The sequence below is a fragment of the Nycticebus coucang genome, chromosome 3, assembly GCF_027406575.1.
Source record: "Nycticebus coucang isolate mNycCou1 chromosome 3, mNycCou1.pri, whole genome shotgun sequence".
Lineage (NCBI taxonomy): Eukaryota > Metazoa > Chordata > Mammalia > Primates > Lorisidae > Nycticebus > Nycticebus coucang.
Genome location: NC_069782.1, coordinates 4,558,968 through 4,582,710, shown reverse-complemented (window position 1 = coordinate 4,582,710; position 23,743 = coordinate 4,558,968). Strand labels below are relative to the sequence as shown.

The 23,743-nt window shown below is 53.6% G+C and overlaps 2 protein-coding genes across 3 annotated transcripts in view; both read left to right on the top strand.

Moving 5' to 3' along the window:
• The window catches only part of ARHGAP8 (Rho GTPase activating protein 8), a 59,923-nt gene that overhangs the window by 17,970 nt on the left and 18,210 nt on the right, over positions 1-23,743 (top strand). For both annotated transcript variants that reach the window (XM_053584575.1, XM_053584576.1), the window contains exons 2-5: positions 201-343; positions 6,801-6,888; positions 14,637-14,768; positions 19,530-19,616. In XM_053584575.1, the coding sequence (XP_053440550.1) occupies positions 265-343; positions 6,801-6,888; positions 14,637-14,768; positions 19,530-19,616 (386 nt within the window). In that variant the 5' untranslated portion in view covers positions 201-264. The remainder of the gene's footprint in view (positions 1-200; positions 344-6,800; positions 6,889-14,636; positions 14,769-19,529; positions 19,617-23,743) is intronic.
• Positions 10,809-12,895, top strand: LOC128581577 (L-2-hydroxyglutarate dehydrogenase, mitochondrial-like). The gene is given in 3 exon segments (XM_053584588.1): positions 10,809-11,013; positions 11,207-11,473; positions 11,476-12,895. Coding segments are annotated over 3 exon segments (1,383 nt in total). The 3' UTR covers positions 12,387-12,895.

Sequence of the window (23,743 nt, the reverse complement as noted above, 5' to 3'; positions counted from 1 at the left end):
TAAGTCACACAGTGGGTGTACAGCTGAGGTGGACACGGGGTACTGAGCTAAGGCACATGGTGGGTGCACAAGTGAGGTGGGGACAGAGTGAGTGTGCACCAGAGGCAGGGTGGTGAGTTATAAAAGGACCGTAGGAGCCTCCTTCCTTCTCCTCCCTATTCAAGAGTACACTGACTTCCTGTAATCTTCCTCTGCTGTAGAGCTGCAGAGAGACGAGGAGAAGGCGGCTGTTCTGGGTGCTGGGAGAAGCCCTCGGTGGTGCCCATGGCTGGCCAGGACCCCACGCTGAGCACGAGTCACCCATTCTACGATGTGGCCAGACACAACATCCTGCAGATGGCAGGTAGGTCTCCAGCTGAGGAGTCCCCAGGATCAGGGGCAGTGCCCTTCCGGGCCCTGGGGGATGGCAAACTCCTTGGGGCCGCCTTCCCGGCTGGGCTGCACCCACAGAGCAAAAGCCATAGTGGGAACAAGAGTGCCTGCCAGTGTTCCGAGAAAGCAGCTGCGACCTTGTCTCTGCCCTGCCCGGTGCTCTGAGGAGCCCTGGGCAGTGTCCCGCCAGCCTTTGAAGAGCAGTGGACAAAATTTAATGGATTGTTTTATCAATACGTTTCTGTTTAGTTCTGTCCACCTTTGCTCCATACATTTTGATGCTTTGTTGCAAAAGCAAGAAATGTCTGCCAACACTTAACAATGGTCCCCAACCTTTATGGCACCAGGAACCAGTTTCATGGGAGACAAGTTTTCCAAGGACTGGTGGTGGGGTGGGACATGAGATTCTCATAAGGAGAGGGAAACCTAGAGCCCTCCCACGTGCAGTTTACAGTAGGGTTTGTGATCCTCCTGCCTAGGCCTCCTGAGACTACAGGTCCCTGCTACCATGCCCATTTAGTTTTTCTATTTTTAGTAGAGAAGGGGTCTCACTCTTGTTCAGGCTGGTCTTGAGCTCCTAAGCTCAAGGGATCCCCCTGCCTCAGCCTCCCAAAGTGCTGGGATTATAGGCATGAGCCACTGCACTGGCCTTTTTTTGAGAGTTGGCTGTGTAGCAGGAGCCATATTCCCAGAGCCACATAAGACATGCTGAAGATTCATATGATTCATGCCTCTGAGTTACTGGTGGGCTTGGCGGGTAGGCGAGGGTGGGGGGCGGGGCGGTTCAGGACCTTGGGCCCTCTCCCCTCCTGCTCCCCCAGGAAGTGGCCTGGACCCCTCCAGGGCTCCTGCAGCCAAGGCTCTGTTGTGTCCTTCAGGTGTGACCAGACATTGCTCCCACCAGGGGGTTTCTGATTTTTGTCTCCCAAGCACTGCTTCCCCCCTGCCCAGCGTTTAGAACCAGAGGCTTGTCAGAGAACCCTTATCTCTCGCTATTCAAGTGATTATGAATTTGGCCAGACGGAAGCTTTCTAGAATTTTGACTCTGAAAGTAGTATTTTGTTAATGAAGTTGACTTCAGTATTTTAAGAAGTGGTCGCGGTGGGTCTCAGTGTGTGTTTTGGGGTCTGGGTCTGAAGCTGAGTGCTCAAAATTGGAGATAGTCAAGTGGAGAGAGAGATGGTTCCAGACCCGAGGTCCTGAGGAGGGGAGGTAGAATCTCAGAGGCACGGATGGGGGGAGTGTTGGAGGAGAGAAAGAGAAGGAAACTCTGGGTTCGGTCCTGCCAGACACGCGTCCACCCGCTCAGGTCCAGGTCTTTCTGCACAAACCATTCAGACAGCAGCGGGGCTTTTCGGCAGGACACAGTCCAAAAGGAGTCTTCGCAAAAATGCTTGGCAACCTTCAAACAGAAACCCAGAACCAAAACAGACATGCTCCCAAACGCCTTGCGTAGATTACCACTGCCTTTTTACACATTTTAATCGTCCTCTGCTGGGAGAAGATGATGGGTGGCTTGGAGCATACTATGGGTGACAGCTCTGGGAATCGTTTCTTTATTCATGAACTGGGCTTCTCCCGTTGCAGAGACAGCAAATGATGTGGTGTAAACAGGAAGGGGTGAAACAGGGGTCATGAATCAATCCGATGCCTTGCAGAATTTGCATTTGATTGATAGTTTTCATTTCCTTCCATATTACATCATTTTGAAGTCTGTTTTCGATACGCTGGCCTGTGTTCCCAGAGAACAGTGAAGGGGTATTTATTCATGTTGACTGATGGCATCAATACAGACGCAGCACTGACAGCTCGCCAAGGGTTTGCCCAGTGTGCTGGGGATTCCTCGCGGTGGCTAGGGAGGCCTGTGTCCAGGCCGCTGGGAGCGTGGCCTTGGCAGGGGGTACACAGAGGGCAGAGGATGCTGTGGGGCCAGATGCCACACATGGCCTCACATGGCCTCCAGGCTTCATTTTCCTCACTTGTAAATGAGAAGATGCTCCAGGAAACACCCAGCATCTCACCTGCACACGGTCATGGCTCGCTATTGTTAAGCGCTGACTGTGCATCAGGGCTATGCCAAGACCTGACTAAGTTATTGATTTAATCCTTCCTGCAACCTCCCAGTTTTATTATTTTCTCCATGTTGCAGTTGACAAGAGAGGCTGGCCCCCCGCTGCCCAGCTGGGGAGTGGAGAGCCATGGGCTGGGCACAGTCCTTGCTCTTTTTCCTCTTTCCCGTGGGCTGAGCCCAGTCCTTGCTCTTTTTCTCCTTTCCTCTTAACTTTTTATTAAAGTTTATGGCTTTAGCAAATGCCTCAAAGAGAGAGAGGAACCCAATTTCTCTACCACTGCACTTGCTCTAAGCTTCATAAGTTTGTCAGGTCTGAATAATGCCGTGATATTAATTTGGAAGGACATTTAGAAATCTGCTGGTACAAAAAGAAAGCACCCAATTAGTTGCCCTTTTGGTTTTGGAGGGAGCAAAAGGCCTTCGATAGGTGCTCCCTTCAGAGCTCAGGATCATGCGAGGCCATAAACTCTGCAAACAATAGGTGCTTAATAAGTGTTTATTGAATGAATGAGTGAATGAGTCAGAGCTTTATGCAAGCAGGATGCTCAGCCCAGTGTGGGCTCTGGGCAGCCCCACATCCACATGCTGTGCTCTGCCCAGGGACCCTCTTCCTGTTGTTTGCAGACAGCAGGCTGGAAGGGCTCATGTGCGTCCGTCCATCCGCTCATGCCCCATTGCTGGCTCCTCGGTGGGTGCTCACCCTCGTCTGCCTGTCTTGCTGTCAACCCCACGCACCTCTGCCCTGCTGGGCCGGCTATCCAGAGCTGAGGTAGTGCATCCCCTGTCTGGCAGCACAAAGGCCTGTCACCAGCAGTGGGTACCAGTGTACCGATCGGCTGTGAGCCCCTCCCCACCTCACTGACACAAGTGAGGGAAGTGGGGAGGGGGCCCGCAGGGGCTCCCTGGTCCAGGATGGATCTGTAGCTATGAGGAGCAGGGCGATGGGATGGCTGCTGGAAACCTGCTGTCCTTCACCCTGACCTGGGGCCCAGCAGGGGCTGTGTCCCATTCTTTCTCTCTAGCATTGGGCCCTCCACAAGCTCATCAAACTGATCATCTGTTGGCCTAAGTAGTTTGCACATTCTCAAGAGTTCTGTGCTTTAGCTAGCCCCTATAGGTCAGTGATGAGTGCGCTGGCCCCACACACCAGGAGTGGTGGGTTCTAGCCTCACAGGAGCCTGATTGAAAAAACACTTCTGCGCCTGGTCTGGTTCTGAACATGATAACATGACTCTCTTTTTTTGACCTTCCAATGCTGACGGTAATTCTCTCTTCCCATTCTAGAGGCATTTGGTTCTTTGTTTTTTCAGTAGCTGCAGAAATGATGTGAAGGAGACTTGTTCTTTTCCCCTTTGTCCCACAGGGAACAGGGTCGCCTTGGAACCCTCCTGGTCTCTGCGATGTAGAAATGGTTTGGAAAATAGTCGGTACTTTTAGGCTCAGCCATTGAAGGTTTTGTGCCCCAAAACTCCCATTTGGCCAAGGGCACAAATACAAGTGCAACCATTTCAAACAGGAGCTTTCTAAACAAACAGGGAGCGTGCCCGGAATTCCTGAAGAACCCGTGAAATGAAAAGGAAGCTGCGTTTGGAAACTGTGAAATTACTCTGGATTCTGAGCACAGAGTAGCTCCTGGGCGCCTGGGAAAGATCAGATGCGTGTCCCAAATAAAGAGCAGCTCCTTGGGCTGCAGCTGGGAGGGCAGCAGAGTGCTCACAGGCTGTGTGTGCAGGTGTGCTCATGCTAGTGTGTGTGTATACGCACGCAAGCTTGATCCATGACCTTTCAGAGCTGCGGGGGTGAGAAAGTTCTGATGTCGCCCTTTCTCATTTCAAGGACACACTCTGAGCACTGATGTAAATGCTTACCAACTACAAAAGTGAGCCGCGTACGTTTCCAGAAGGACACCTTCTGCAGGTTCCTAATAATCTTTCTATAATCAATCCTTCGGTCAATCAATAATTATTGGATGTAGTTGAGGAATGAGCAGGATGAAGGCCCTGCCTTGGGGCCTCTCGGTGCAGGGAAGTACACGGCCACCACAAGCCCTGCTAGTTGGCCAGGGGAGTCCCGGGATGAGCTGGCAGTGGGCCTGAGAGCAGGGGGCCCCCTGGGAGGGGGCACAGAAGCTAAGGTGGGAAGGATGGTTTGGATCAGGCCGAGGGGGTGGGAGGGTGCTGTGGGGGCCTGGGGAGCAGCTCGTGGACCTGGGAAGCAGAGAGAGGCGGGAGAGAGGCCTGGAACTCCTCAGGGCAGTAGGGTGAAGGGGAGGAGGCCAGGTAAGCTGCTGGGACTCTCTAAGGACAGTGGGGAGCCACTGATGGTGGGATTTGGCTGCAGCCCAAGTCCCTGAGTCTGGGGAAACTCACAGGCTGCTCTTGGCACCTGCCGCTGTAGGTCTGCTGGACACCCTTGTCCAGGTGTGTTAGTCACCTAGGGCACGGTGTCACTGGGGATCCATCTAGGGGGAGGCCCTGAGGGAGACACATTCCATGCCTCTCCCTCAGGTCTGGGGGCCTGCCATCCTTGGTGTTACAGGGTTGTGTCTGCACCACGCAGTCACTGACCCCACCGCCACCTGCCTCCTTCCCTCTGTCTGTCCTCGGATCTCCCCTCCCGCCTCTTACAAAGACATCAGTCTCTGGATTGACATCCACCCTAAATTCAGGGTGATCTTATTTTGATCCTTCATTAGATCTGCAATGACCCTGTTTCTATGCAAGTCAGTTCTGAGGTTCCAGTTGGACATGAGTGTTGTGGGGGCACCATTCAGCTCATGACCCCAGGTGAGAGGAAGGCTGAGCCACCCCTCAGCCCCTTCTCTGAGGTCCACAAGGTCAGCACTGCCCAACAGATGTGTGATGGAGACGTTCCAATGCAGTCTCCTCTCAGCATGCGAGAGCACCGAATGCTTGAAATACACAAAGGGGTGGAACTTTTAATCTGATTTAAGTTCATTTAAATACCAGTGCCACAAGTGGTCAAGTGGTGCTGTGCCCTGAACCAGAGGGTGCCACATGGGGTGTGCAGAAGGGAGGAGGAAGGCAGCAAGTCCGTGCAGGGCCAGGCTTGTGCTGCAGGCGTCCTCTCCCCAGTCCCCTCCTGGGTGATGAGAACCCCTGTGGACACCAGGGCCTTGGCCCATTTGCACAGCCTGCAGCAGAGGAGGGCGGATAGTCTAGAGGGAACAGCTTAGGGCAGTAAGATGCCCCCAAGAAAGGCCACTGGGCTGGTGGCAGCCAGGCTATAGGCCCTTTGAGCCAGCAGTGGGGAAGACTCGGGCATTCCCAGCCCTCTTCCTGAGGATCCAGTGTGGTGCTGGCTCCCTCCCTGCACCTCACATCCCTCACTGCCTGTGGTCACCCTCAGCAGTGCTGTGGGCCGGGCTTACTGTGTCCACCCCACGTCCCTCACTGCCTGTGGTCACCCTCAGCAGTGCCTCGGGCTGGGCTTACTATGTCCTTGTGTGTTTGATGTCATAGGAAGCTGGGAATGCTGGGACATGGGGCGTCCTGCCTGTTCTCTGTGTCCCCAGCCATGGCTGTGAGGGGCCCTGTCCCTGCATGTGGCTTTAGTCACTGCCACAGCCCTCCCAAGGGCATCCTGCATGCTGGGGTCTTCTCTCTCAGGGCCCTGGCCGGGGAGAGGAGGCAGATCTGGGCGGGGGGGGGGGGGGTCCCTGATGGCTTTCTGGCCACAGGTGGGGTAGATCTCAGGGGAGCTGGAAGAGGAGGGGACCGTGTGTCCTCGGCAGACAGAAAGAGGCTGTTCTGGTTTTTTATCCCCCTAAGCACCTGCTGTGTGCCTGGCCCTGAGCCCAGGTTCTGGGACACAGGTGATCAGACCCAGACCCTGTCGTCAAGGAGGACCCCTCCCCCCTGCTGTTCTGGGTGGGCACAGGGTGACCTGCGCCATGGTAGAGGCAGGCCCGAGTATCAGCAGTCCTGAGAGGGCTCCTTCACACTACAAGTGAGGGTGCACCCAGAAGCCACCGTCCCCAGGTCACTCTGGTCTCCTTCAGAGCCCACAGTCCTAAAGGGGGCCTTGGGGCATAAAGACTCAGCATGGCCAGACACAGGCTTTGAAGCCAGATGTGTCTGGATTTAAATCCTCCATGCTGTCAGCCAGCCGCGTGGCTTTGCGTGGGTGACTCAGGTTTCCATCTGTCAAATGGGCTGGTTGTGAAAATGAACCTGGGATGAACCCAGGCTGTGCGTGCGAGGCAGCACATCGTGAACACCCAGGAGTGTTGCCTCCCGGCTCAGGCAGGGCTGGCTGAGGTGGCTGCTTTTGTTAAGGACTTGAAGGTCTTCCAAAGAAGGTGGCGTGGAGGCTCACCCTGGGTCTGCTTCTCTAGGGGATGACCACTTTGGAAGGCGCATCATCACGTTCAGCTGTTGCCGGATGCCTCCCTCCCACCAGCTCAACCACCAGCGGCTGCTAGGGTAAGTTCTCCACAAGTCTGTCTCCGCCTGGCTCTGTCCCTCCTTCCACCCCACACCCAGTCGCCGCCTCTTTCCTGAGGCCCCCTTATGAACTTGCTGGCTCTTGCTCTCGTGACCCCGCCTGATGGCCGTCTGTGTACACTCCTGGTCACTGGGCCACCACAGCTGTTGCCAGCAGCACAGTGCAGAGTGGATTGGGTTTCCTTCAGCCAGTGAAGCTGTGTGATCCCCTCTAATCAGGGACAGTTGCCTGATCCTGGGTGTGAGGCCAGCTCTCAGACAAGATGGCCGCAGAGCACCAGGCCTTCCACGCAGGCTGTTCTTGAGTCCTCACTCCCCACCCCAGGGCCCTCGGAGCTATGTGCGTTTCCTGTGGCAGCCTAAAATGACCGGCTGCATGTTCCCTCATGGAAAATCTAGGCATGGGCAGGTCTGTGCTCCCCCAGGGGCCAGGGCCATAGTGGAGGATCCTTCCTGCCTCTTTTAGCCCCAGGTGGCCCCAGGCATTCTGGCTAGTGGCTGCATCACCCCATCTCTGCGTCACCCCATCTCAGCTTCACCCCCTCTGCGTCACCCCCCCGCGTCACCCCATCTCTACCTCACCCCATCTCTGCCTCACCCCATCTCCGCCTCACCCCCTCTCCGCCTCACCCCCTCTCTGCCTCACCCTCTCCGTGTTACGCCCTCTCCACCTCACCCCTCTCCGCGTCACCCCCTCTCTGCATCACCCCCTCTCTGCAGCCTCCAACTTCACACACAGCCTTTTTCCCTTTTGTCTTCTCTTAGAAAGGCACCAGCCCTTGGACTTGGGGCCACTCTTGTCCCGTGTAACCTCATTTTACCTAATTCCATCAGCAAAGACCCTACTTCTAAATAAGGGCTCTGCGTGGGTGTTGAGGGCCCTGCTCAAGCCCAGGACAAAGCCCTGCACTGCTGCCACCGTGGGCTCAGCAGCTTGCGTGTGGGAGCCAAGGTGGCCATTGTATCAGGGCCCATCTGCAGATTGAGGGACACCCTGTGCCTTGGGGTGGGAGAGCCATGGCCAGGAAATGACTCTGAGACAGAAGGGGCAGGATGTGGCACCATCCTCCTGGAAGGAGGCCGGCTGCCTGTGTCCTGTCTGCACGCCCAGCACGCCCCAGACATGCACAGGCTCCAGGGACAGTACAGTGTGGAGCGTGCAAAACCACGGGGTCCTGACCTAACAAAGCTGACCTCCTGGCCATACCCACCCAGATCCACTTCCCCTGCCAGGTGATGGAGAGCCCCCTCCCACCTGGCTCACCCATGGCCACACGCCTAGGAAATCCCAGGCTCTGCTTTCTAGGCTGCGCCCTCCCCCTGCACCATGGGCCTGGCCCCTTTGTCCTTCTCCTCATGGAATCCCCACCAGCCCCTCAGCCCATCCCTCTCCATCTGGAATGCTCCTTACATAGGTCTGCACTTCACTCCCCAGCCACAGTGCTGCCATGGGGCCTTTGCACCAGCTCCTCCCATGGCCTGTGCTTTTCATGCTACAGACCTCAGGTTGGCTTCGCTGCCTGCAGGGCTCTGCTCCAATGCCACTGGGTCCCAGAGGCCTCCCTGACCACTTAACGCATCCTCCCCTGCCATGACCACGTGCCTCCCACACCCCAGCTCATCTTCCTTTAGAACCTTTGACTGCTCCACACTCAATATCAAGGGCAGGACTTCATCTGTCTTGGTTGATACCAAGTGCCTGGCATTTAGAATGTGCTCAGTAAATACATTGGGTTCAAGAAAATGAAGCAGGGCCCTGGCTAGAACATTTCTCAGAACTTTACCAACAAGCATGGGTGGTTTCCCAAACCACTCAGTCAAGGAAGCTTTTGCCGTATTGAGCAGAGCCCCTTAGAGGGATGAAGTTGATGGCCCTCAAGGTCACTGACTGCCTGAGACCTCCCCAACCCATTGCTGTCCCTTCCCTGTACCAGACCTCCTCCTGTGCCTGCGCTCTGCACCATGCATGCAGCACTCCCAGCCACACACACCCTCCCGTGTACACACCGTCCCCCAACGCCCGCCGTGTCAGTCCCCTCCTGTGCACACACCCCTTCATCACTAAGTCCCGTGCTCAGCATAGAATGTATGTTTGGGGTCAAAAGCTAACATCCATATATTGACTAATGGGTGATTGTCACATGACCACCAGGCCACCAAACCCACCTTCTCTAGCCCAAGGTGGCTCTAGACCCATCATCTTGAGGTCTGGCCCCAGACATGGGGCCCTCTCTGCCCTCCAGGCCACGTGGCCTCCCACCCCCTCAGGGAAATGTCTCGGTCTCTGCTGCTTACTATGCCCAGCTGAAAGCATCCCTCCCGTGCTGCTAACATCTGCTCTGCTGTGCTGGCCATTGCTTTCATGAGGTAGCCACCAAGCCTCCTTCTTGATGGGACCAGCTGGCCTCAGGAGACTTGGTACCAGGAGAGAATTGGCAAATATCCAGGCCAGCACCGCCTCTGGGATCGCCATCTGGGAGAACAAGAGCCCTCACGGACTGCATGGAAAGCTGAGTCTGAGGAAAAAGAAGTCTGGTCTGGGGGCCTTGGGGCTTGTTCACTGGCAGGGTACAAGTTGTGCTTCCTTCCCCACAGCCAAACCCAGGCCCATCTCTGGGTGTCCCTGGAAACGTGTGTACCCTTGTGAGGACAGAAGGGACCTGTGACTGGCCTGGTGTGGACTCACACATTGTGGGGGACAGCTTGGAACACGGCAGCAGCAGGGAGGCAGTGCCTGCTGCCACATTCAGATCCTGGTACCCACCTATTAAAGCCAAGTGACTCTTGCACCAGCAGCACCATGGGGAACAGGCTGTGGCCTGGAACCCCCTACTCATGATGAACAGAGGCACGATGGGATCACAGAAGCACCTGAAGACTCCCAGCTGGCTGCTTCCTGAGAATCCCCCTGGGACAAGTATCCAATCTGGTCCATTGAAGAATCTTCCTACAGCAGCTGAAAATATAGTGGCGATGGCAGAGACCCTGCCAGGAACAGGTGCCCAGGACAGTCTCCAGCCAGGCGCTGTTTTCACATGGCCAACTGTGCTGTAGACTTCATGGGGCGTGCTGCGGTCCCAGGCACAGGTTAGCCCAGATGATGAGACTGGCCCTCCCCAGAGGCTGCTCACGTCCATGAGAGGCAGCCAACTTAGTCTGCAGCCTGGCCTTGGCATTTTACAAGGAGTGGGGTGCCAAATCCCGGAAGAGCTCGTACCCTGGGTCAGCTTGTTTATCCTGAGTCATGGCTTGTGGGTCCCCTGCTGGGCCAGGAATGAGTTCAGGGTTTGTTCTTATAAAAGTGCCTTTGGCAGACAGAAAGCAGAGTGGTGGTCGCCAGGGCCTGGGAGAGTGGGAAGGAGGACCAAGTGCTTAACAAGTGCGGTATCCTTGTGGGGTGATGAGAATGTTTTAAAATTGTTTATAGGTGGTGGTTCCACAACTCTGAATGTACTAAATGCTGCTGAATTGTTCACTTAAAAGTGGTTAATTTTATATTACGTGAATTTCTCCTGAAATTCAGTTGAAAAATGAGCACTTTTGCCGACAACCATTTTTTTATGTGCCCATCCAAGATACCTTTGCTACCATATGAAAGTGGCAAGTATGGCTTCCATGAACAGTTGGATAGGTTGTTCACTACACAAGGTACCCAGATGAGGGGTTACCGTCCAGTTGGTGCTCTTCTTATCCACTGCTGGGCATGGTCTGCCCAGAGGAAGGGGTATCTTTTTATAATTCACACAATGTACTCTGAGGGCTTCTTGGCCTTGATAAGTAGAACCGTCAGGTGTAGCCTTCCTCATGGCCTTTATGAAAAAATTATCACCCTGGGGGCTAGAGAACTCTGGTGCGCGGCAGAGTGTCGGCTCGAGTGGCTGCGTAGCGGGGCGCGGGCTATGGTGCCGGGGCTGCGATACCTGCGTGGTGCCTCCGTACGGGCCCGCTGGGGGCTCCTTGGGGCGTGCGGGCCGGCGTCAGGGAGGCCTCGGTCGCTTTGTGTAGCTGGCCGCAGCGCCAGCCCTAGCACCAGCTCGTTTGACATGGTCATTGTTGGTGGTGGAATTGTGGGGCTTGCCTCTGCCAGAGCGCTCATCCTGCGACATCCAGCACTTTCTTTTCTTTCTTTTTTTTTTTTTTTGTAGAGACAGAGTCTCACTTTATGGCCCTCGGTAGAGTGCCGTGGCATCACACAGCTCACAGCAACCTCCAACTCCTGGGCTTAAGCGATTCTCTTGCCTCAGCCTCCCGAGTAGCTGGGACTACAGGCACCCGCCACAACGCCCAGCTATTTGACATCCAGCACTTTCGATTGGAGTTCTGGAAAAGGAGAAAGATGTAGCTGTTCACCAGACTGGACATAACAGTGGTGTCATACATAGTGGAATTTATTATAAACCTGAATCTCTGAAAGCTAAGTTATGTGTACAAGGTGCAGCCCTCCTCTATGAGTATTGTAACCAAAAGGGAATTTCCTACAAGCAATGTGGCAAACTTATAGTCGCCGTTGAACAGGAAGAAATTCCAAGACTTCAGGCACCATATGAGAGAGGCCTGCAGAATGGTGTCCAGGGCCTAGGTTGATTCAGCAGGAGGATGTAAAAAAGAAAGAGCCATATCGTAGGGGTCTGATGGCTATCGATTGTCCATACACTGGCATTGTGGACTATCGGCAGGTGGCTTTGTCATTTGCCCAGGATTTCCAAGAAGCAGGTGGCTCTGTCTTGACCAATTTCGAAGTAAAGGAAATTGAAATGGCTAAAGAAAGCCCTTCTAGAAGTAAAGATGGAATGAAATATCCAATTCTTATAAAGAATACAAAGGGAGAGGAAATTCGATGCCAGTATGTGGTGACGTGTGCAGGACTTTACTCAGACCGGATTTCAGAGATGAGTGGCTGCAGCCCTGATCCTCAGATTGTACCATTCCGGGGAGATTACCTGCTCTTGAAGCCAGAAAAATGCTGTCTTGTAAAAGGACATATTTATCCGGTCCCAGGTAGCCAGTTTCCTTTCCTAGGAGTTCACTTCACTCCCAAAATGGATGGCAACATTTGGCTGGGACCTAACGCAGTTCTTGCCTTTAAGCGGGAGGGTTACAGACCCTTTGACTTCAATGCCAGAGATGTTATGGATATAATTATAAATAGTGGCCTGATTAAACTGGCATCCCAGAATTTCTTGTATGGAGTGAATGAAATGTATAAAGCCTGTTTTCTTGGAGCAACAGTGAAGTATCTTCAAAAGTTCATCCCTGAAATTACTGTCAGTGATACACTTAGAGGTCCAGCAGGAGTAAGAGCCCAAGCTCTGGACAGAGCTGGAAATCTGGTAGAGGATTTTGTATTTGATGGAGGAGTTGGAGATGTTGGAAACCGTGTTCTTCACGTGAGAAACGCACCTTTTCCTGCTGCCACTTCTTCCATCGCAATTTCTGAAATGATTGCAGATGAAGCACAACAGAGATTCGAATTGTAAACAATGAGAGAAGCTAGTTATACCGGGTAGTCTCCATTTCAGCAACAAGAATGTACTAATCGCATTCTTCAATTTAAAAAATAAACAGTTTTTAGGCTGGGTGAGGTGGCTTACACCTGTAATCCTAGCATTCTGGCAGGTGGATCACTTTGCTCAGGAGTTCAAGACCAACCTGAGCAAGAGTGTGGTCCTATCTCTACTAAAAATAGAGAAAAACTAGCTAGGCGTTATGGTGGGCACCGGTAGTCCCATCTGCTCAAGAGGCTGAGGCAGGAGGATGGCTTGAGCCCAGGAGTTTGAGGTTGCTGTGAGTTATGATGTCACAGCACTTTACCCAGGGCAAAAGAGTGAGACTGTCTCATAAAACAAACAAAAACAGCAAAGCAGTTTTTAAAATCTCATTTTTAGGTCAAAGATAGCCACTCAATTGTTAAAATGATGTAATAGAGTAGTAATAATTTTTTAAAAATTAAAGTCCATGCTCTTTGATTTTGTGAATAAAGAGGCAAGATGCAAAAAAAAAAAAAATTTATCACCCTGTACCATCCTCCTCCTCCTTCCCTTCTCCAAATGGATGATTTTCTGGTGGCCAGATGTAGTGTTCCTTTTTTGAAATGGGTGAGAAAAAAGTTCATGTCTTTGAAGCCCAACTAGTAATTTAATTAATGACTTCCTGGGCTGAGCTCACAGCAGATGTGTGCAGGCACCCAGAGAGGCTTGTGCCTTGAATGGAGGGAACACGGGAACACGATATTGGGGCCCGAGGAAAGGTACCTGCTTTTGCAGGAAGTGTCCAGAGTGGATACAGGAGCTATGCAAAGGAATTGCCTGAATTCCCCTTTCTTGAGAAAGAGTCATTTGAGAAATGCAGGAGTGACCATCCTTAGGAGTGACGAGGACTTCTTTCTCGGTGGCTCGGAGACTCGTCCACCTTTTGTAGTAAGTGGGAAGTCTTGATGTGGGTTCCGAGAGGGCGACTTGATGAAGTGTATCTTAGTGAGTCACGTTTGTCCCCGTGGCTTAGACCAAACAGCGTTTGAGACAACACTGGGGATAGGCACTGAGGCTGCTTCCTCAATTGGAGAGCTGAACCCATGTACTGCGTGAGGTCCGATTCGATTCGCATTGTTTTTATACATTGGATAGGCGTGACAGCAGCACGCAGCTCTGGAAAGGCAGGGCAGTGTGGACTTCGGAGCTAGACCGCTCAGTTCAAATCCCAGCTCTGCCCCTTTCTGGTTCAGCTCTGTAAGCTGCCGTTGACTTGTCTGTAAAATGAGGATGACAGGACCTGCCTCACAGAGTCAGGGGGAGAATTCAGTGAGTACAATATGTGTAAGGCCTGCAGTTCAAATGGTTTGGGTTTTTGATAGGGTGCTCTGATGTTGTTTAGAAATCAAATGAGCAAAGGAGATGCTAGAGTTCTTTTGTGCAGGGTTTTGTGCTGGGCGGTGCAAGGCCAGCTGAGCACCTGCAGGTGGGCAGAGGCTGCTGGGCTTTTCTCCTGAGGCAGTTCTGGGAGCATCAGGAGAAGGGCCTGTGGTGTTGGGTTTGACAGTACAGGCTGTGCTGTCAGAGAGGCCTGGGTTCGAATCCCAGCTCACCCTCTGCGCGAAGTTCCTGGGGCTCCTGTAACAGTGCACAGGAATTTATTCTGTCACAGTCTGGAGACCAGAAATACACAATCAAGGTGTCAGCAGGGCTGTGCACCTTCCAGATGGAGACCGTTTCTCACCTGGAGTCCTCCTGAGGGCAAGAGTGAGCCTCAGCCTTCTTGGCCAGTGGCAGCGTCACTCTGCTCTGCCTCCGTCCTCATGTGGCCTCCTTCCCTCTGTGACTTGTCTTTATGTCTATCCTTTAGAGAGACATGTGATTGCATTTAGGGTCTGCCTGGATAATCCAGGATAAACTCCTCTCGAGGCTCTTAATTTAATTACATCTGCAAAGACCTTTTTACCCAAATAAGGTCAGCCTTGCAGGTTCCAGAGATTTGATGTAAGCATTTATTCAGGGGCCACGTTTCAGGCTACCACACACACTTGCCAGCTGTGTGACCTCAGGTAAGTTCCCTAACACCTCTGAGCCTCAGAGGTCATCCAACAAGGATTGGGACCCTGGCATATGGATGGAGTCTGTGTGTGGCCCAGTGCGTCACCCCCTGGTGATGACAGCTTCTGTTACAGGGAAGCATGTTTGGTTTCAGTGATAAGTGGGTGATTTTCATAACTGAATCTTGTGTCTTGTCCCCAGATATTTGAAGTACACCCTGGACCAGTACGTGGAGAATGACTACACCATTGTCTACTTCCACTACGGTCTCAACAGCCAGAACAAGCCGTCCCTGGGCTGGCTCCAGAGCGCGTACAAGGAGTTTGACAGGAAGTGTGTGTCTGTGAGCCTCTGGGGACGGGGCGGGCAGGCCACATGGGTGTGGGGTGCATGCAGTGGTGGGAGGAGGCATTGGGCCCCTAGAGGGCACTAGGCAGGGGACAGCCCAGGTGGGCTGGTGGGAAGGGCAGGTGCGGGGCCTCCTCTCTAGAGTGGGGTCAGCGCCATTCTCAAAGGGCCGGTTACCATTTCAGCTTTTCAGGCCATCTGTCTGTGGCAGTGACTAAACTCTGCAGGACCATGTTCCAGTAAAACTTTATTTATAAATGCTGAAATGTAAATTTCATGTCAATTTCACATGTCGTGAAATAGTAGTCTATTTTTTTTTTTTGAGACAGGGTCTGACTCTGTCACCCAGGCTGGTATGCAGTGGTTTCATTATAGCTCATTGTAACCTAAAACTCCTGGGCTCAAGTGATCCTCCCGAGTAGTTGCGACTACAGGTGTATGCCAGCACATCCAGCTAAGATTTTTATTTTTTATAGAGGTGGGGTCTTGCTATGTTGCCCAGGCTGGTCTTGAACTCCTAGGCTCAAGTGATCCTCCCACCTGACCCCCCAAAGTGCTGGGATTACAGGCGTGAGCCACCACGTCCACCCGAAATAGTATTCTTTTGATTTTTTTTCAACTACTTAAAAATATAAAAACCATCTTCACCTTCAACCTGTACAAAACCTGGCAGCAGGCTGGATTTGACCTATATACCCACTGCCACCCCATCTAGTGAATAGTTGTTAAGAAACAACCACAGTTGTTAAGAAACAACCACATGATGATTTCTTCACTGAAAGTCCTTTCTGCTTACACAGCACATGGTCATCAAAGCAAAGGGCTTTCTGATGCCTCGTGTCAGTGAGGCAGGCAGCCCCATTTTATAGATGGGGACACAGGCCCCAGAGAGCAAGTCATTTTCCCTGGTCACTCAGCTTGTGCATAGCAGGGCAGGCCCCACCCCAGGCCCCGCCTCCCTCTCCCAGCCCAGGCTGCTCACCACGCAGCTGTGGCCTGGAGATGGCAGATCTTTCCTGAGAGGCGTCTTGAGTGACAGTCGACTGTGCAGTTGCACCATGGGTGTTAATGTGGCTATCCGAGAGTCTTCTGGGTCTCCTTCTTCAAAGTCTTTTCGCGCTTGTAATGGAATCTTCCTTATAGACATCTGAGCGGGTGGGACAGCGGGAGGCAGACCCTGACTGTCCCAGGAGTCCTCCCTCGTTTGAGTCTTGCTGTCATTATTAGTATGAGGGATTTCTTGGTTCCCTGCCCCTGTCCTACGGAAGGATCTGTTGGTGCACTTTGCAGTCATTTATTAGGCATCTGAATGAGCCAGAGACGCCTGAGCCCTAGTTCAAGCCTTCCTCTTCCAGGAAGCCCTCCTGGGTTGTCCCAGAATTAGCAACCTGGGAGAGGTGCTGGCTCCCCCATAGCCTCACTGTCCCTGAGCAGATGCCAGTCCTAGCACCTGCACGTTCGTGGATGGGTCTGTCTCTTGCACCAGACTGACCCCTGGCCTGTCTCTGAATCACTTATGGGTAGTAAAGGGTCCGCATGTGGTAGATTTGCAGTAAATGTTGGTTGGGAGGATGGAGGAGTGAGCCGGCAGTAAGTACCAAGCTCCCATCTGGGTAATCAAAGAGGCTGCACGGAGGAGGCAACCTTTGGGCTGCCTGTAGAGTGATGGGCAGGGTGTCGTAAGATGGCGATCTCTGAAGGTCGTTTCCAGTATAAGGAGTGGCCAGAAGCAAGAAAGAGCAACGTGGGCTTTGGCACAGTGGGTGGGCTGGAGGGTTCAGGTGGGGAACTGTGGAGGAAGGTGGCAAAGGAGGGAGGGGTGCTGAGGATGCTGGGCTTGGTGTAGGAGGCAGCAGGGAGCCGTGGAAGGTGCTTGAGGAGAAGCACACCCAATGTGACCCTGTCAGGAAACTGAGGCTGGCCCGGGAGGAAGTGCACAGGAACCCTCCCTTGAGCTGGAGCAGGTCAGGGTTTGCCATTTGCTCTCCCCATGTGGCAAGTAAAGATGCACCCAGATTCCTTCAGGCACCGCCCCACTTCTCAGCTGCCAGAATCAGCCCAGAGAAACCAGCCCCACCTACCTGGTGGGTGCCCTTCCTGTCTTGGGGGTGGGAGGGGCCTGCTGGCGGCGGCGCAGTTTGGTAATGGGTAACTTCCCTTTGGGAGGAAGCAAGAGAATTCCTTAAAATTTAGGGAAGGTGTGCCAGCGGCAGGTGTCTAAAATCTAGCTGAGGAGTTAGAATTGATGTTGCCAGTAGTGCCAAGGCAGAAGATAACATGGCCAGCCCGAGCATGGAAGCTGGGCCTGAGGGGACTAGGAGACCAGCCAGGGGTGGGAGGAAGGGCGTGGGCTTTGACTTGTCAGATGGAAGGGGGCAGACTTGTTCTGTTGTGACTCGCCCAGTCCCCAGGAAGGAGGATGGGGATGAAGGTAGAAATAGGGTTACAGATTTTGTCTCAGTGGGAGCAAAAAGCAGGGATAGTCTTAAGTGTCAAAACCGCCTGACCGTGGAGGGTCTGCAGGGGTGGTGAGTTCCCCGTCACTGGAGGTATGCAAGTGGAGCTCCGATTCTGATCAGACGGGATTTGTGCAGTGAGGGTTTTCAGTCTGCCATTGCTATCGCCCATCGGGTTTCCTTTCTTTCCTGTTCTCTCCTCCGTTGTCTTCTCACCCTCTGGACCATTCTGCGGGGTCGCTCCTTTTGAAAGTAAACTAGTTCACACACAAGTGTTCATGACCCTCTGCCAGGAGGGGCTCTTGCCCCAGGTAGCACCTAGTGAGAGTCATCTGCAACTCAGTCTCATGTGGACTTCATGGCCGCTGCCTTCAGGGCTCTCGGACAACCGGAAGTCACTGCCGGCCTCCCTCTGCCCTGCACTGAGAGCCTTTTTAAAAAGAATTAAGTAGGGGTGGCACCTGTGGCTCAGTGGATAGAGCGCCGGCCCCATATACCGGGGGTGATGGGTTCAAACCCGGCCCCGGCCAAACTGCAACGACAAAAAAAATAGCTGAGCATTGTGACAGGCACCTGTAGTCCCAGCTACTTGGGAGGCTGAGGCAGGGATTGTGGCGGGCGTCTGTAGAACCAGGTACTTGGGAGGCTGAAGCAAGAGAATCGCCTAAGCCCAGGAGTTGGAGGTTGCTGTGAGTGGTGATGCTACGGTACTCTACCAAGGGCAATAAAGTGAGACTCTGTCTCAAAAAAAATTAAGTAGGGTGATGCCTGTGGCTCAGTGTGTGGGGTGCTGGCCCCATATACTGAGGGTGGTGAGTTCAAACCCAACCCCGGCCAAACTGCAACTATAAAAAAATTAAAAAAAAAAAAAAAAAGAATTAAGTAGCATTTCTTGGAGAGATACTTTGAGACTATATAAATATCCTGCTCTTGATCAAAATTGTACGTGCTAGTTTTAACCTTCTCTACTGGTTCTTTGCTTAATTATTTCTACTAGGGCCACCAAATGGTAATTTCAGTTATTAGTTGGCATTTTACTGTGAGTGAGAGCTTTTCTTCTCCTTGCCTATATATATCAATATGGGCATATGACTTCCTATTTTATCCAGTAGTTTATAATCCATTGCTATCATTATTTTTATTTATTTATTTTTTTTTTTTTGTAGAGACAGAGTCTCACTGTACTGCCCTCGGGTAGAGTGCCGTGGCGTCACACGGCTCACAGCAACCTCTAACTCTTGGGCTTACGCGATTCTCTTGCCTCAGCCTCCCAAGCAGCTGGGACTACAGGCGCCCGCCACAGCGCCCGGCTATTTTTTTGTTGCAGTTTGGCTGGGGCTGGGTTTGAACCTGCCACCCTCGGCATATGGGGCCGGCGCCCTCCTATCATTATTTTAATGATCAAATTGTCCAAATTCGACCTCCTGGCATCCCTGCAGGCTTGTGCGTCCTGACGTGTCCTCCTTGCTCCCCAAGTGTTTCCTCTACTTTCTGGCACAAGGTGCTCTGGGCTCATCTTACATTTTCCTTGTCCCAGCTTAGGAATCTGCCACTTCCCAGGGAGCCCTGGCTGCTTTCAGTGGGCTGAGATCAAGACTGCAGGAGTGTCTGCTGCTTCTGACACCCATTCATGCAGACACGTGTCACTTTACTGTGCACATTTACACCTGTCCTTTACCCCTCCACGTAGGGGGCTGAGTCCATGCCGATGCCCATCCCTGCGCCACAGGCTCACCCTCTCTGTGACCCTCTTCTCCATGGTGTGACTCCTTCCCTGCCCAGCGTGCACTCCTGTTGGGCTGCAGTCCATGCCCCTCCTGTGCCGTCTTGGGCACAGCATGTGTCACTGCGCTTCTGTCACCTCCCTGTCTTCATCCTGGCCAGGTGGTGTGCTGCTGTGTTAGCAACCAGCTCTCAGGTGGCATGGGGGCAGCCTAGAACCTTTGCGTATTTCTGTGGATGTAAATCCTGCCAACCTGGCCAGTTTCAAGCTACTGTTATGATGTCACTAGACAGTCAGGAAGAGATGGACAGTAGCTTTAAATCGGCGTCCACCAGGTAGATACAATATACTTGTGTGCTCTGTAGAACCTAAAGTGTAAAGGAGTGGTGGGCAAGGGGGCCTGGATTTTTTTAACCTTTCCTAGTTTTTGTTTAAATTCCTTAAATTGACCCTGATAAGAAATGAAATTTTCTGAGATTCACATTTGAGGAGACTGCTTTGTGGAGAGCCTGGTTGAGGTGTGTCTCCCAGTCTAGTGGCCCAAATCCACTCGCGTTCCCTCCTCAGATACAAGAAAAACTTGAAGGCCCTCTACGTGGTGCACCCCAGCAGCTTCATCAAGGTCCTGTGGAACATCTTCAAGCCCCTCATCAGGTACAGTGTGCTGGGTGAGGACCTTGCTAGGGTGGGACTCTCGATCCACGGTGTCGTGGGACCCTGTCCAAGTTCCAGGAGATCCCGTCTCAGGGGTGCTCATGCGTCCTGGCACGCCCCACCCTGAGGGTCTGCTGTGGGTCATGGGCTGCCCGGTTCACACACCATGACCTACTGAGGGTCCTGAACGAGAGCGCTAGTCCCGGACACCGTGAGGTTTGCGCATGGTGTTTAAGGTCCCCCCTTGGCCTGAGCACCCACAGAACACAGTCACCACATTACGTTAGAAGGACGCACAGGGCTCAGAAAAGCTGTGTTTCTCACTGTTGGGGTCTGTCACAGAGAAAGGACACAGACTACACTCAGCAGAGGTAAAAGGTGCATTTGGGCAGAGCTCAGAGTACAGGCCGGGCATCCAGCTGCCCTCTCCCAGAGTCCCACAGACAGTGCTGGAGTCCCCAGCAGCAGGGGGTACTCACCTGGGGGTTGGTTGCATAGGCATGGAGCACCCAAAAGCTGACCTCAGCAACTCCGTCTCCAGCCCCTCCTGCCCTGTACAGCCTGAGGCCCCACACTTGTCACATTGGTGACATAAATTATCGTGTGGCCATGGCCCCAGGTGTGTATGAGCACAGTCTCAGGGTGTCCAAGGGCTGAGAGGCTCCATCCAGGAGCAGGTGGAGGCCGGACCTCCCTTGGAAATGTGGTGGTGTGCACACCCATGATGCTGAGTCAACCCTTCACTGCACAGCCACCCAAATAGATGGTCTGAAGAGATGAGGCCACAGCCCCCAAAAGTGGCGACCTCAGCCAGCTTCCTCCATGTTTAGGTTCTTTCCTGCTGGACAGTTTCTGTCTCAAGGGGACGGTGAGGCCTCAGAGGCTCTGCCACCATCACCAGACATCCTTTCTTTCCTTTCACCTTGGCCTTGTGCTTCAGGCACTGTGCGCACGCAGCTGCACGATCAGGGTGGTACCTGCGTGGTGGCTAAGTCCAGATGTGCCCAGGTGTGAGCACTGTGCGCACGCAGCTGCACGATCAGGGTGGTACCTGCGTGGTGGCTAAGTCCAGATGTGCCCAGGTGTGAGCACTGTGCGCACGCAGCTGCACGATCAGGGTAGTACCTGCGTGGCGGCTAAGTCCAGATGTGCCCAGGTCTGAGCACTGTGCGCACGCAGCTGCACGATCAGGGTGGTACCTGCATGGCGGCTAAGTCCAGATGTGCCCAGGTATGAGTACTGTGTGCACGCAGCTGCACGATCAGGGTGGTACCTGCATGGCAGCTAAGTCCAGATGTGCCCAGGTCTGGTCACTGTGTGCACGCAGCTGCACGATCAGGGTGGTACCTGCGTGGCGGCTAAGTCCAGATGTGCCCAAGTCTGAGCACTGTGTGCACGCAGCTGCACGATCAGGGTGGTACCTGCATGGCGGCTAAGTCCAGATGTGCCGAGGTCTGAGCACTGTGTGCACGCAGCTGCACGATCAGGGTGGTACCTGCGTGGCGACTAAGTCCAGATGTGCCCAGGTCTGAGCACTGTGTGCACGCAGCTGCACGATCAGGGTGGTACCTGCGTGGCGGCTAAGTCCAGATGTGCCCAGGTGTGAGCACTGTGTGCACGCAGCTGCACGATCAGGGTGGTACCTGCATGGCGGCTAAGTCCAGATGTGCCCAGGTGTGAGCACTGTGCGCACGCAGCTGCACGATCAGGTGGTACCTGCATGGCGGCTAAGTCCAGATGTGCCCAGGTCTGAGCACTGTGCGCACGCAGCTGCACGATCAGGGTGGTACCTGCGTGGTGGCTAAGTCCAGATGTGCCCAGGTGTGAGCACTGTGTGCACGCAGCTGCACGATCAGGGTGTTGCCCCAGGTGTGCATGCAGGAAGTTAAGCTTCTCAGATGAGGAGGTCACATCTGTGAGGGGGCAGGAGGGTCCTGGGAGGGCTTCCCTGGAGAGGAGCACTTGAGCACAGTGGGTCTGAGGCTGTTGCCAGCATACTTCTCTTCCTTAGCCCCCACAGCCACCTGAGAGGAGGTGGGTGTGGTACTCTGCATGTGGGAACCTGGACAGAGCTGCGACGTGAGCCAGGGCCCCAGAGTTCCTGATCCCTCTCCTTCCTATCCCCAGCTGCTTCCCAGGAAGCACCTCAGCCCCCCCACAGAGCATGGGGAGCTCAGGATTCAGCACCTGCCTGCCCTCCCCCACCCCATCTCCCTAAGGCTGAGTGGCCATCTTGCCCTATGTCTGTGTCTGTCACTGTACCTGGCACTTGAGAATGCTGGCAAGTCCCTGGGGTGATCTGGAGCTGCTCTGCGAGGTGTGTCGGAGCCTTTCTTTCCCTACCACTTGATTTCAGAAATGGGACCCAGTGGAGCCCCTGGGAGAATTCCTGAAGCCGCAGCTGGAGACAGCACCCGTGTGTCTAAGGGGAGAGTTTTACAGCCAAGGAGTGCATTTCGTTTTACTAGAATTCCCTCCCTAGCTACCAGTTGGAAGGTGGGGTGTTGTGCTGTGTGGACTAACACCCTGGCATTATATGTGCCTGTTTGTCACTCACACTAGATAAGCTCTTAGAGTTCTGGAAATCTCTACTAAAGATTCTCTTAGAAAAAAATTCACCTGCTCTTACTGTTCCATTTGCCACTTGGCAGTCCGGATGATGTGGGTGCTCTGGAGCTGGCTCCCTCGGTGACCTGCTCTGCCCCTGGCTATCATTGCCCTGAGCAAGATAGGCAACTCTGCTCTGCCTCAGTTTCCCCATTCACTGACTTAACACCTGGAGAGTATTTAGAGCAGGGCCTGCCAGGCACTAGAAAATGCTCAAAGTTAGCTGCTAGTATTGTCTTTGAAAAAATTTTTCTATCCTTTTGTGATCAATTACATTATATATCTTATGTGTCAGGCACCCCAAAAATAATCTTATGAAGTCAACCATATTTTCCCTCTTTCAAAGAAGCTCCAAGAGGTTAAGCAGCTTAGCCCAGATCACACAGCCAGTAAGGAATTGAGCTGAGATTCTGACTTGAGCCTGGGTGGCTCCACCTCTCATCCTACCTCAGGCCTGGACACAGCAGGTGCCAGGATGGTACCAAAGGAATCTGAGTAAGGAGCTCTAAACCTGGACTCAGCTCTTATGCCTATTGGCTGTGTGGCCTCGGGCAGCCATGTGACCTCTCTGAGCCCAGGAGTCCTGATATGGACTCATAGTCTCACTTAAATGGAGAAAGAGGAAGAGTTCTGCCCTTCTCCAGTGCCCACACAAAGGAGAGCCCTCGGGACCAGCCCAGACCTCCTGACCCTGCCTTGGAGGCAGGGCAGTGACTCTGCTGCACGCTGTGTTGGGATCCCCTGGGCAAACTGGTCCCAAGGCCCTTCCCTGGATGAGAGAGGGAAGCAGAGTTCCCTGCCTGCCTCTGCCCCCAGAGCCCAGTGCTCAGCAGAGCCCAGCATGCTGGGGGCGGGGGAGGCTGGACAGACTGCAGAGGGAACGGAGAGTACTCCCATGTGGGTAGGAGAGGCCTCTGAGGCCTCCGGGCGAGTCTGAGCTGCACTTCTGTGCCCATGGAGAGTCCCTGCAGAATGGCAAGGCTCCTTGGGCTCCTCCCACCCATCACATGGGCGTTGGCAGCACTTGGCCCCCCTGGAGAAAAGATCTGGCTCCCTTGGGGTGAAGGCCAGACCATCCCAAGTGAGCAGATGGGGACGGGGGACATCCCTGCAGGACCCTAACCAGCCTCTTCCCGCAGGGCCAGGGGGAAGTGCTAGAGCTCAGGTAGGCCCTTCTCCCTACACTTGTCACTTGGGTGAAGGGCACACCACACTGGTGGCTCCGGCAGCCTCAGCCCCAGCCTGGGTGCCTCCTTGGTGTAGTCCTGGAGGTTGAAAGCCTCTGTGTGGGTGACTGCGGGTCCAGGTCCTGGGGCTGTGTCTCCCTCGTCCACTAGGAGGAGCCCGTGCGCACGGTCGGCTTCCTTGGGGTCTGGGTGCTGGTCCAGCATAAAACTCGCTCAGGGAAGGACTCCTGGGGCTAGGGGGCTGGTGCTGGGTCAGGTGTTTTGCTTCTGCTGCCCCATTTGATCCTCCTAACTGCATTTTTGTTTTTGCAAAAGTAATTTGGATTATTTTAA